Source organism: Pinus tabuliformis, chromosome 8 (assembly GCF_031772625.1).
Source record: "Pinus tabuliformis cultivar Carrire ecotype Pingquan chromosome 8, CPIR1, whole genome shotgun sequence".
Lineage (NCBI taxonomy): Eukaryota > Viridiplantae > Streptophyta > Pinopsida > Pinales > Pinaceae > Pinus > Pinus tabuliformis.
The window spans coordinates 148,438,983-148,451,002 of NC_142294.1; the positions used below are offsets into that span (position 1 = coordinate 148,438,983).

At 38.2% G+C, this 12,020-nt stretch overlaps 1 protein-coding gene across 1 annotated transcript; it reads right to left on the reverse strand.

The window, feature by feature from the left end:
- Positions 1-2,018: 2,018 nt before the first annotated feature.
- LOC149234556 (uncharacterized) lies at positions 2,019-4,792 on the reverse strand. The gene is made up of 3 exons (XM_089368307.1): positions 4,718-4,792; positions 4,058-4,296; positions 2,019-2,355 (listed from the first exon to the last, which is right to left on the reverse strand). Exons 1-3 carry the CDS (start codon positions 4,790-4,792, stop codon positions 2,019-2,021), a joined length of 651 nt encoding a protein of 216 aa, XP_089224433.1.
- Positions 4,793-12,020: the final 7,228 nt, after the last annotated feature.

The following is a 12,020-nucleotide window of genomic DNA, read 5'->3' on the forward strand; positions in this document are numbered from 1 at the left end:
GGGAACTAGTTCCCCGACAACTAGGAATTGTCTCCTGAGGTACAAAAATTACAATGAACCCGGTGAAGGGTATTTAACCCTTTTCGACTAATGAATCACCTAAAATAACTTGGCATGCAACCACACACTAAAGTCGACTATGACTTAACTCAACTTGACTTGACTTAACTACTCTCTAAATTTAGCCAACTCTTCACAAGTGAGTAATTAGCTTATTTAACACTCCACCTTAATTACGACCGCTAAACTAAGACTAACTCATAACAACTCAAACATGGCTGCTGAACTATGTCTTTGCTAAGACTACAACACCCAAGTTTCTTCTATGAAACTAAAACAAATATCTTGCTAATGACTTAATAAATATATCAGCAAATTCATCACTAGATTTACAAGGCTTCAAGTAAACATCTCCATTTTTCACAAGTTCTGTAATAAAATGATATCTAGTATCAATATGCTTTCTCTTTTGATGAAACACACTATTCTTGGATAGTGCAATCGCTGAGGTGTTATCACAATATATTTTTGTTGATCCTTGTTTCTTCTTGAGTCCATCAAATACTCTTCTTAACCATACTACTTGACATGCTACTAATGTTGCTGCTACATGTTCTTCTTTTACTGATGATAGTGTTACAATAGTCTTCTTCTTAGATGCCCGTGAAATAACACCTGAACCAAGATGAAACACATAACGAGAAGCGCTCTTCCTATCATCCAAACTACCTGCAAAATCATTGTCGGTGTATCTAATAAAATCCTTATTTTCTTTGTTTGCATATATTATGCCATAATCTCTAGTTCGTGCTATGTATCTTAGAATTCTTCTTCCTACTCTCCATTGTGCGTATTTTGGAGTCTCCATAAATCTAGAAATCAAACTCACTCCTTGCATAATATTTCGTCTTCTGGCTATGACATACATGAGGTTTCCAGCCAATCTTTTGAATAGAGTTGGATTGACATCCAATCCTTCATCACCCTTGCTTAACTTTATACCTGTTGCAATTGGTGTAGGGACAGTTTTGCAATTTTTCATCTTGAATCTTTTCACAAATCTCTAGCATATTTATTTTGGAAAATAAAAATTAATTTTTTATATTGTTCAACTTCTATGCCAAGAAAATATTTAATGAGACCAAGATCTATCATCTCAAATTCTTTCAACATGTCTGCTTTAAATTCATCCAATTCAAAGTCACATGCATAAATCATGTCATCAATGTATAAGAAAACAATCAAAATATGTCCATGATCATTTATCTTTGTGTACAAGGTAGGTTCAATGTTTCTTATGCAAATTCTTGATCATGTAGATATCAATTCTACTAGACCAAGATCTAGGCGTTTGCTTGAGTCCATAGAGCGCTTTCTTCATTTTGTAAAGTTTATCTTCTTTACCTTCAACTTCATATCCTGGAGGCTGTTGCACATAAATTTTTTCTTCTAGAATTTCATTCAAGAAGGCTCATTTAGCATCCATCTGATATAATTTCCACTTGTTCTGAGTTGTTGAGGCTAGAACTGCTCTTACAGTATCTAATTTGGCTATCGGAGCAAACGTTTCTCCAAAATCTACTCCCAGTTATTGCGAGAATCCTTTTGCTACAAGTCTTGCTTTAAATCTATCAATTTCACCTTTCTCGTTCAAATTTGTCTTGTACACCCATTTTACACCAATGAGGATTTTATCCTTTACTAAATCAACCAAATCCCATGTATCATTCTTTTCAATAGCTTCAATTTCTTCATCCATGGGTTGCACCCAATTTTCATCTCTGATTGCTTCTTCAAACAAAGAAGGTTGGAATGACAATGCCAAATTTGAACTAACATCAAAATAATCATAAATATCTTACAAACTTCTCATATTTATCTTACTATTGCTTGATTCATCACTTGATTGACTGTTGGGAGAATTCCAGTCTGTTGATATGCTTGAAGATTCATGCTTCTTAGAAAATCTTAGAGTCCTTGCTGGTGTCTCTGTTTGGTGTCTGCTCTTTTGATCCCTGCTACTCATTTTCTACTACATCATCCTCTTCCATAAATGGTGCTTGTGCATGAAGTGTTTTGTCTACATTTCCATTCCATGATTCATATTCTTTGAGTACAACATCTCCATTGATTATGGTCTTCTGAGTGACAGGGTTATACAATTTGTAAGCTTTTGACTGCTCAGTATAACCAGTAAATATGCATTTTTCACTTTTATTATCCAATTTTCCTCTTATCTCATTAGGCACATGTGCATAATCTACACATCCAAAAAAATTGAGATGAGATATGCTGCAAGACAAACTTGACCATGCATCTGTTTGTACTATGTTCTTCACACTCTTTGTAGGGCATCTGTTTATCAAATAAAGAGCACATGTAACTATTTCTGCCCAATACTCATTAGACATCTTTCCTCCTTTTAACATGTTTATTTCCATGTTCATAATTGTCCTATTCTTTATCTCTGCTACACCATTCTTGTAAGCTCCCAAACGTAAATAAATTTAATAGATCTAGCACACTTTAGTGTTCAGAATCTAAAAAAATCTTTCAACAAAAGAGAAGAACACAAACAAGATCTGGAAATGTAGCACTTTATTTATATTATTAACGGAAGAAAAATAGTACATGCCCATACATAAATAGCAGAGCCCCTGTAATGGCATGCATGAATACTCATCAAACAAGAAACATGAAACTGAAGTAGAATCGTGGACCCTAGATGGATTCACCAGAAAAATTCACCCACGGGGTTTTCGCCCCTAGGATCAAACTAGAATTGGCATTGCCAAGTTCTCAACAAAGACAAAATAGATAGATAACTCAAGATTCCCCCACTGTCAAGCTCTTGCCCCCTTTTATAGGCTTGATGGACTCTCTATAAACTTTATTTTATTTTTTTCCTCAAGAAATGAGACAATTAACATGGGATGATACCATGGGTAAATATCACAGTAAATACCATGGGTATATTTCGTCCACTGTGAGATCCCAAACAATGAAATAATCAACAAATATGACACATTTAGTGTTCTAAATAGAAATATTTTAATAATAAATATGAACACAAATAAGATATGGAAATGTAACTGTTGGACACCTAATCCTCTAAGGGTTTGTGTGAAAGCTGAATAGTCTAAGAATGTCCAAGAGACCTTGGAATATGAAACCAAAGGTCATATGAATGTACTATTAATGTATATCATTTGTTAATAATAGATACTCTCTCATGCCTATCATTCATCTTCTATTTCTGCCATGTATGTGTTTAACATGGTATCAGAGCTGCAGGTGTATTCCTGCTCTACCTATTTATTGTGAGCCACTGGTTTTGTGGCCTGCTGATATGGTCTGATTACTTGGTTATTTTAAGAGGGTTCGTTCATTCTGTGACTTCTAGAAACTTGAAGTTAACGCCCCTTCCTACTCAAACCTGCTCATGACTCTGATGTTCCTATCTTGTCAGATGTTTATTCTTGTGCTCAAGCCTGCACTCTCGACCTCACTACTATGAGACTGATGCGTAGAAGAGACCGAGCAACATATTGAATCTGAACGTTGGTGATTCCCTGTGCATGAATGTAAGTTCGATTATGGTATTACCATTGACTACACTCAACTCTGCTCCTACATATAACGCTGGCATACCTCCATGATGTGTTATTAACGCCGAGTGCATCCAAAATGCCTCCCATTACGTTATCTAATAGTTGTGGTTTGTTAACTGCGTTTTAATATATATATAACTACCGCATATACGTGTATCCACTGTGTATCCCCATATAACGCTGGCTATTTAATACTACCGCCTATATTACCACCCAACAGTCATAAATCTGCCTCTGTCATATGATTGTTGAATATTAGATAACGCTCCCTCCATTATTGTGTTAACTCCTATGGTGGTTATTGCACCTCCCCTCATTGTGAGGCATTCTGCTCCCACTGCCACTCCCTGACCTGGCTGGAGAGTCGCCAACCTTCTGGCTCTTTGTAGAAGTTTTAGCGGTTATTGCGCCTCCCCTCATTGTGAGGCATTCTGCTCATTGCATACCTTCCAATATCTGCATCTGCTACACGTAAATATGCAATCAATGCATCCAACACCTTTTCTTGGACTGGTGCATTTGAGTCAGATACTGCCTTCTTGAAAAATGAACCAATTTCTCTAAGACGTGGATCCTTGGGATTGGTAATGTTGTCATAGAGTGCTGCAAGATCGATATTTCCATCATTCCGGACCTTCCAATTCTTGTGTGTGAGGCGCTCCTCCCACGGCAGCTTCTTGGCCTCCTTGAGTATTTGAGGTGACAACGTACAGTATTGAAAGGCGGCTTCTTGCTTTCAAATCTTTGAATTCGGCGACCTTATTGGTTCATTTTATATGCTTTGGTTAGAAATTTGTATACCTGAGAGAATAGTTATAAGCTATATTAAAGACTGGTCATATGCACACTAAGCCAGCTAGTCAGTTTCTCTGGTGTGCGTTGGATTATTTGTATTGACACCTACATTCAATCTTTGCTTTTTCAATGATTCGGTCGAATGAATGTATTGCATGCATTGAGCAGAATCCCATTAAATGTATACATCGTAGTGGAACTTCCTGAAACTTGATGGAGCCTTGTGACCACGAACTTGCATGTGTGTGGTATAAAGAAATTGGGTTCTGAATCAGAGCATTACACCACTGGTCATAAGCTTCAAGCATTACCTGCTTATGCCTGAAATTTGATTTCTCATCAAGCATTCTTTTGTGTTCAGCTTCTTCCCTGGAAGCTTCAAACATTTGGCGACCACAGTGGGAGGTGAATCTATCCCTTCAATTCCTAGACGTGAATCGTCTGTGTGGTCGACGATTGAAATTCACCAGGTCACGGGTTCGAACTCCAAGGGGGCTCCCTAGCACCAATGGCTGTTGGAGGTAGAGAAACGAAATTAAACGAACCAGGAAGCGAATCAACTTCGGAACCCTCATGCATGTGGAGATGACGATTCTGATCTTAAGAAGCCTTCACCATGTGTGAGGTAATTGTCATTTTCACTAATGATTCTTGCCAGAGACATGTCTGCTTAGACTAGTTAATGGACAACGCAATTTTAATGAGCCTAGTCGAGCATTCCTGAAGATAACAGAACAATTCCTTGAAGATTAAACATCACAGGGTTTTCCTCAATTAAAGCTGGTCGATTATCACAGTTCTGGTGTGATTCCAAGGAGGAAAGAGGGTCGAATCCCCTCACTGCCAAGTCTAGACTAGTGCTGGATATTTTTTGGGCCGAGTTATAGTCTATTCGAAGGCCACAATTATTCATGTGCATTGAGGTTGTATATCACCTTATAGAGGCTCGATTTTGGATCTTGTGCTAACTGCTTGGAGTTTTGGGCCATTGCTGGTGAAATGGAAGGAGCTACGATTCATTTATTGTGTTTATAACAAATCATTGCATCCTTTGTTGACTGTTGGTTGGATTTTCTATCACCTCTGAAAGTCTGGTCTGAAATTTGGGCCTGACTGAAGTTATCAACTAACACAGTGAATCTCGCACTGGTCGAGAGATCCAAACTATTTCATGCATAGGTCTGAAGAAGGAAATTCTATGAGTGGCATCACTAAATGATTCAAGAGACATTTATGCATGCATTATATATTCAATGATGGTTTGATGCACAACTAGTATTCTTCATTTTTGAAATCTTCAATAGCTGGGGTTTCTCTAGCCTTGCTACAGTCTCCACTGGGAGTGTTGAGCCTTCATTTCTTTGCTGAGACAATGGCTAGAATTAATGATACATTAGAATTGTTAAATATCCTAATTCATTCCACTGTTGATGGAATGGTAAAAATTAGGTCTGATACACTTTCTGATATTAAAATTTGTCTGCAAAATGCACATGAGAAAATTGATTTTTTACAGCTCGAATCTCAATTCCAACAAGAAGAGCTACATCAAAATAGACATCATTTTGAACCTTTTTTGTTCAGAACATTAAGATAGCCACCCATCAGCAGCAAGTCAATATTGTTGAAGTTCATTCAGATTTAGTACCCAATGAAGTAGCAGTTGTGCATGTAGATGTAGAATTTTAGTTTTCACTTCCCAAGCCCATCATCAAACCTTGGAAAGAGCTTTTCCATAACAAGCACAGAACATGTCTAGGATATGACAAGGAGGTTTCGTTTCAAATTCTAGATTACTCAAAGTCCATTCAGTTTCAGAGTGTTGGATTCCTTCATGGCAGTTCACCTTCAGATGTTCCAGATTTTGATCCTCTTCCACAACAACCATAACAAGTTGTGAAATGCCAACACTGTGATGGACTTAGCCATATCAAATATCACTATTTTGATCTTCATCCATGTAAGCACTGTCATAAAACTAGTGATTCTTCAAACAAATGACTCAGAAACAAACCTCCTGCAAGAACAAAGATTCATCTTGGATGGATCACTTCTTGGGAATGGGAATCAATGACCAAGAAGATATTACAATCATATGTCCAAACTTGTTTTAGAGTATTGAATAGTGTTGAAGTTGAGTTTTCTCCATCATCTCACCTTGTATCTGACACGGGGGAAAATGATGGTCATCTACAAGTTTCAATGCCACATCAAGCGAGCTTGAGCCACAACCTGTAATACCAGATTCAGAGTTGTAGCTAGAGACAAATATGCCCATGATCATGCCTTTAGTTAGTGACTCCTCTTCAAAGAATTGGGGACACTTCCTCTAGCAGAATACTTCAACTTCTTGCCAGTTTTGGAAGAGTTCTAGGAATTGCATTAAGCATTCCAGAGTTGTTGGTCATCCTTAAAGCATCACAGGTTGAGACCGCCCTTTTCAGGTTGAGGTTCTCTCCCTTTTATGCAGGGTGAGACCTCCCTTTATTGGTTGAAGGTTTCCCTCTTCAAAACATTAGGAGCACTTCCTCTAGCAGAAGACCTGAGCTTCATGCCAGACTTGGAAGATTTCTAGGAACTCCACTAAGCATTCCAATGTTGGTGGTCATCCTTAAACCACCTCCCTTATACCAACATTTCAGAGAGCACATTCAACCTAATGGTGACATGCATTTTTTCACGTTTTGTATTACAACTCTCTTCTTGGACTCATACATAACCTTTCAGATTAAGGGGGGGAAGTTGGACACTTAATCCTCTAAGGGTTTGTGGGGAAGTTGAATAGTCTAAGGAAGTCCAAGAGACCTTGGAATACGAAACCAAAGGTCATATGAATGTACTATAAATGTATATCATTTGTTAATAATACATACTCTCTCATGCCTATCATTCATCTTCTATTTCTGCCATGTATGTGTTTAACAGTAACCCATTATTTATATTATTAACATGAGACAATAGTACATGACCATACCTTAATATCAGAGCCCCTGTAATGGCATGCAAAGCTTCTCATCAAAAGAGAAAACAAAATATTGAAGCACAATCGTGGACCCTAGATGGATCCACCAAACAAATCACACCCACGGGGTTTTCGTCCTTGGGATCAAATTGGAACTAGCCACACCAACTTCTCAAAAAAACATGATAAGATAGATAAAACTGGGCCAATCCCAAATGCATAGATGCTATCCCCTTTAATAAGCTTGAGTGACTCTATATAAACCTTATTCTATTATTTTCCCTCAAAAAAAGAAGGCAAATACTATGGGTAGATCCCATGGGAAAATACCATGGTAAGTACCATGGATAAATTCCATCCATTTTGGCCACATCAAGGAAAGGGAATATTACAAATCCTCTTTTCACAAAGATTGCTTTCCCTCAATAAATCCACTTCTATCCACAACAAAAACATGTGTATATTGATACCTATATCCCATACAAACCAGTGTGTCATTCCATGCCTCGATGATAAATGATTCTAAATGGGTCCTTCGATACCTGGATCCCAAAAATCCTCTGGAAATCATTCCCTCAATAGATTCACCTAGATCACAATGCCATCTATGTCTTGGGACCTGTGGGTTATGATACCATTTCATCCCTCCATCACTGACCATGCTTAAGGGCCCAAGTTGCAATATTCCCTTGGCTAAGGGTATTGTCCTAAGAATTATCTCATCAATAGAGTTCCAACTCATAATCTCTTGCCAATCCATCTTGTGGGAGGGATCTAATGCACAAATGCCTGCACATGGACTACGTCTACTATGCTGATTTTTCCTGATGCTCAACTCACGTTGCTCCACTTAGTCACCCGACATGATCCATTTGGAGAATTATTCTCAACTCTCCCCAATGTATAAAGGCAGGTTGGTAGTGATGCAAGCCTTATCTATGTACTTTTGTAAAGGGCTTCTCTAGAACTCCCAACAATACTCCTCTTGCTGCCTTCTGACAACTTGAGTCATTCCTCAACATTAGACAACTTGGCCATTTATTCGACACTTACCCCTATGAGCTCCTCACTTTTCCTATTCTTTTGTAAGATAGTGTCTCAGACTGTCCAGACTCTCTGCTTCAACATCATAAGATTTATCTTCAAATGCATGATATTTTCCTGAAAGTGCTCTATTAGAAATTTTGGTGCCCTGTTGAATGCCTCCATACCTGTCTGCATTGGATGCTGAACTATCATAACTCCAGCTTGAACCTTCGACTAACTGTCCAGAAATTGTTCATCCTACATACTATATTTGTCATGCTACTCCTCATGATTATGCTCATCATGCAGATTTATTATTACTAGATCCTCACGTGAGTCTCTTTGAATGTCTTTTTCCTGGCCTTCTCTGTGTGTGGGGACAATATGTTGTTGACCCTCTCTGGTTGTCAAACATGGATGTACTGGTGGAGATATCTACGCTTGACTTCTCATACTCTTTATGGATGTCCTCCTGGATACCTATGGACTAAACTATACAAGATTCTACCACATCGTTAGGAGCAATTACCTCCTTCATTTCCACATGTACTTTGTCAAGCTGATTGATTATAATTGACTTGTCCTACAAAACATTATGTTGTTTCTCACCATCTGTACTTGACTACTTGAATCCTTTGTGGGTGCTCTCCTGAAGACTAATGAACCCAACAATAGATGAATCCCCATGATTTGAAGGAGTATCCATCTGTTCTTCCCTTGTTTCCTGCTTATCACCAAGACATGAATGGTTGAGTGCCCAAAGTCACCTGTAGATAAAGCATAATCCTCTCCTCCTTAGTTCATTCTTGCTGCAGGTTTTGTTCTTGCTTCCTCCATTAATCCTTCTCAATGCCTTCCTATTCAGCACCCTACTGATCAATTTTATTTTTTTCTTGTCTAAATTCTCAACTAGATCATAGGCTGTTGGTGATAACATTGGTTCCTCCCTCCAAATGGTCAACAATTTGGATCTTAGTATATTTCGGATGTCAGCATCTCATTTTAAGAATAAGGACACAATATTTTGCATGCATTTCTTGATATGGTCTGAATGAGCTGATATAATATTGGTGTAAAAGTTTTGGTGTAACTGAAAGATCAACTCGTCACATTCCATATTTAGCATGAATGTGCCAAAGCTGATCTCTGCCATCAGTTCTATAATTTTGTGCAACTTTTGAAAGATAGGAAGCATAATGTTGTTAAACCCTTGAAGGATTTTCACTATCAACAACAATATCTCCCTCATGATGTCATTGTTGTAAGGCGGTAGTGGCGATGTTAAAGCTATGATTTTGTTGAGACAAGAGGCAATTGTGAGTCTAACTATTTCACAAGAATTCTCTAAGAACATGGGTTGTATCAAAGCAATCATTGATGGCTTCAAGGCCCAACTTGACCTTTTCCAATCTGATTCCTTTATGAGGGAGAAATCGATATCTAATGTGTTGAACCACAAGAGTACATCTTCAGACTTTATATACTACAATTTGGATCCAAGTTCAAAGAGATGACTTCTTTTTACATCTTCCTTCTGGATATCCTTTGACTATTGAAGGATAGCATGGACCTTCCAAGTGAAAGGACTATTTTTCTTCTCTTGCTTATGATCTGTAAGTTGTTGCCATTTATCCGCAGAAGTATTGTAGCCTGGAGGAACAGATGATGTATTACCATGTCAATTCCTGAGGTGTTTCCAAAAGTAAAATGATGACATTATGGCTTAGCCTTCCTTTTATTTATTTTTTATTTCCATTTTTCAATAGAACTATACAAGCTCTGCTAAATTAAACAAGTCAAACAGATCAAATATGACAAATTTGTAGATGTAGATATAGTTTGTAATGAGGTTGACTTGAGGCCAAACCCCTCCTCTTAATTTTGTCTCATGGCTTCATATCTTGGTGTACGTATGTCCCTTTGCGCTCCTTATGGCCCTTCCACTTGTATACAGATACGATTGACTTCGCTCCAAGTGCTCTGGTGTCATTGCCTAAACAAAAATAATTCTTTCACTTTGGCTTGCTACTTCACCAAAAATCAATTTCATTAGTCACAACTCAAAATTTTCTAGTCTCATTTGCCACCACATATCTCAATGGATTTAATTTTCATTCCTTGGTCCACCCCTTGTTCCTAACCTAGTGCGTTGCACAATATAAGGTCCACTAACAAAGGGCACAACTTTGAATCTCTCACCATCTACGTCATGGCTCATCTCGAGGTACATATTAGTATTAAAATATTATTAAAATATTATTTAAAAATTCTTCCTCGCAACGTTAGCGTTTTATGAGTGAATGGAGGTGCACTATGCGTGAACTTTATCTCTTTGTCATGCATCCATGCAGAAAACGCTTGCATCTACGCCCTCGGTGGCTACATAGCTCTTAAGTTGGCTCCAAGAAGTTCGGTCATCTGGAGGCATTTGTTTACCAATTTCAACGCACATAAAGAAATTACTTGTTAGTCTTACCACCCACAATCACGGTCAATGATCTTTAGTACTATGAAGTTCTCTTGTTGAGATCAATGGAATGATGAATTAATGCAGTTTGATGCACTATTTAGATGACCGCTTGACCCTTCTACCTAACCCATAGTACTGCCATGATTCTCCAAGCCCTAGGATTCACACGTCGTCCCTTAACCCCTGCAACCACAATATTGTTATTTGTGTGATAAAGTATGGCCTATCACCCTATGAATTAGAGTAGATGAATGGCTTCGGCCTTGTGATCTTCATAATGGGGATTATAACTTTGAATTAGACCAATAAATCTGTGAAAGTAAACAGGGCAGCGAAATTTCGAAATTGTTTTACTGATTTAAATTGAATTTGGTTACTATGGCATAAAAAATGCCCCACGGTTATAATCTTCCTATGAGTTTCACTACCCTGGTCACAACAATGTCCCAATCAACACTTGTTGCATGACTGCCATCCTCTAAAGCTATGTTCCTGATCTAGGTGGCTCCAATGACACACACAAGACAAAGAGGGCTTATGGAAGCTCAAAAATCAAAGTGATCAGAATGCTTTCGAATCAGGACCATAGTGTAGATCTTGTTGTCTTGATTGCAATGGTGCAAACAGTTCGTCAATCCAAGCACAGATGAGGGAGAACAAACTAGTCAATGTTTTGGTCAAAGTTGGACTGTGGGTCATGTTAAAGTGTCCTACAATTTTACCGACCCCAGGTGTTATAGACATTTTTGGGCACTACAACCCCAAGCATGAAATTTCCATAAAGCAAGGGCTCCTAAGTCCCTAAAAGTGTTGTTCTAACTCCTAAAGGAACAAGGTCAACTGATTACAGCTTCTCCGAGAAGTTCTCCATGAAAAACTGCTCAGAATTTCTCAAAACAGGATCATTTCAACTGCTCCATAGGCAAAGTGTGTTTCATTTAAAAAAGCCCTTCTATGGGGTGCGATAGGCAAGAAGTGACAAATGGCAGTGTCATTCTGCGAGGTGGAGAGGCATGGAAACTTCCAGAAACTTCTCCTGTGACACTTGCCTCTTTGAATTCGACCAAGGATGAGTAAGAGATCATCAATCTCAAAGTGGAAGCAAGAACTATCAGAGGGAAGACACTAATCAAATCACAAGCTGACTCATCTCCCT

Coding starts and splice junctions, on each gene's coding strand:
- LOC149234556 (XM_089368307.1), bottom strand. CDS start 4,792: ATGTTTGAAGCTTCCAGGGAAGAAGCTGAACACAAAAGAATGCTTGAT. Junction 4,297..4,717: donor CAAATTTCAGGCATAAGCAG/GTAATGCTTGAA, acceptor CAAATACTCAAG/GAGGCCAAGAAGCTGCCGTG. Junction 2,356..4,057: donor GCAGATGCAGATATTGGAAG/GTATGCAATGAG, acceptor TTTGATAAACAG/ATGCCCTACAAAGAGTGTGA.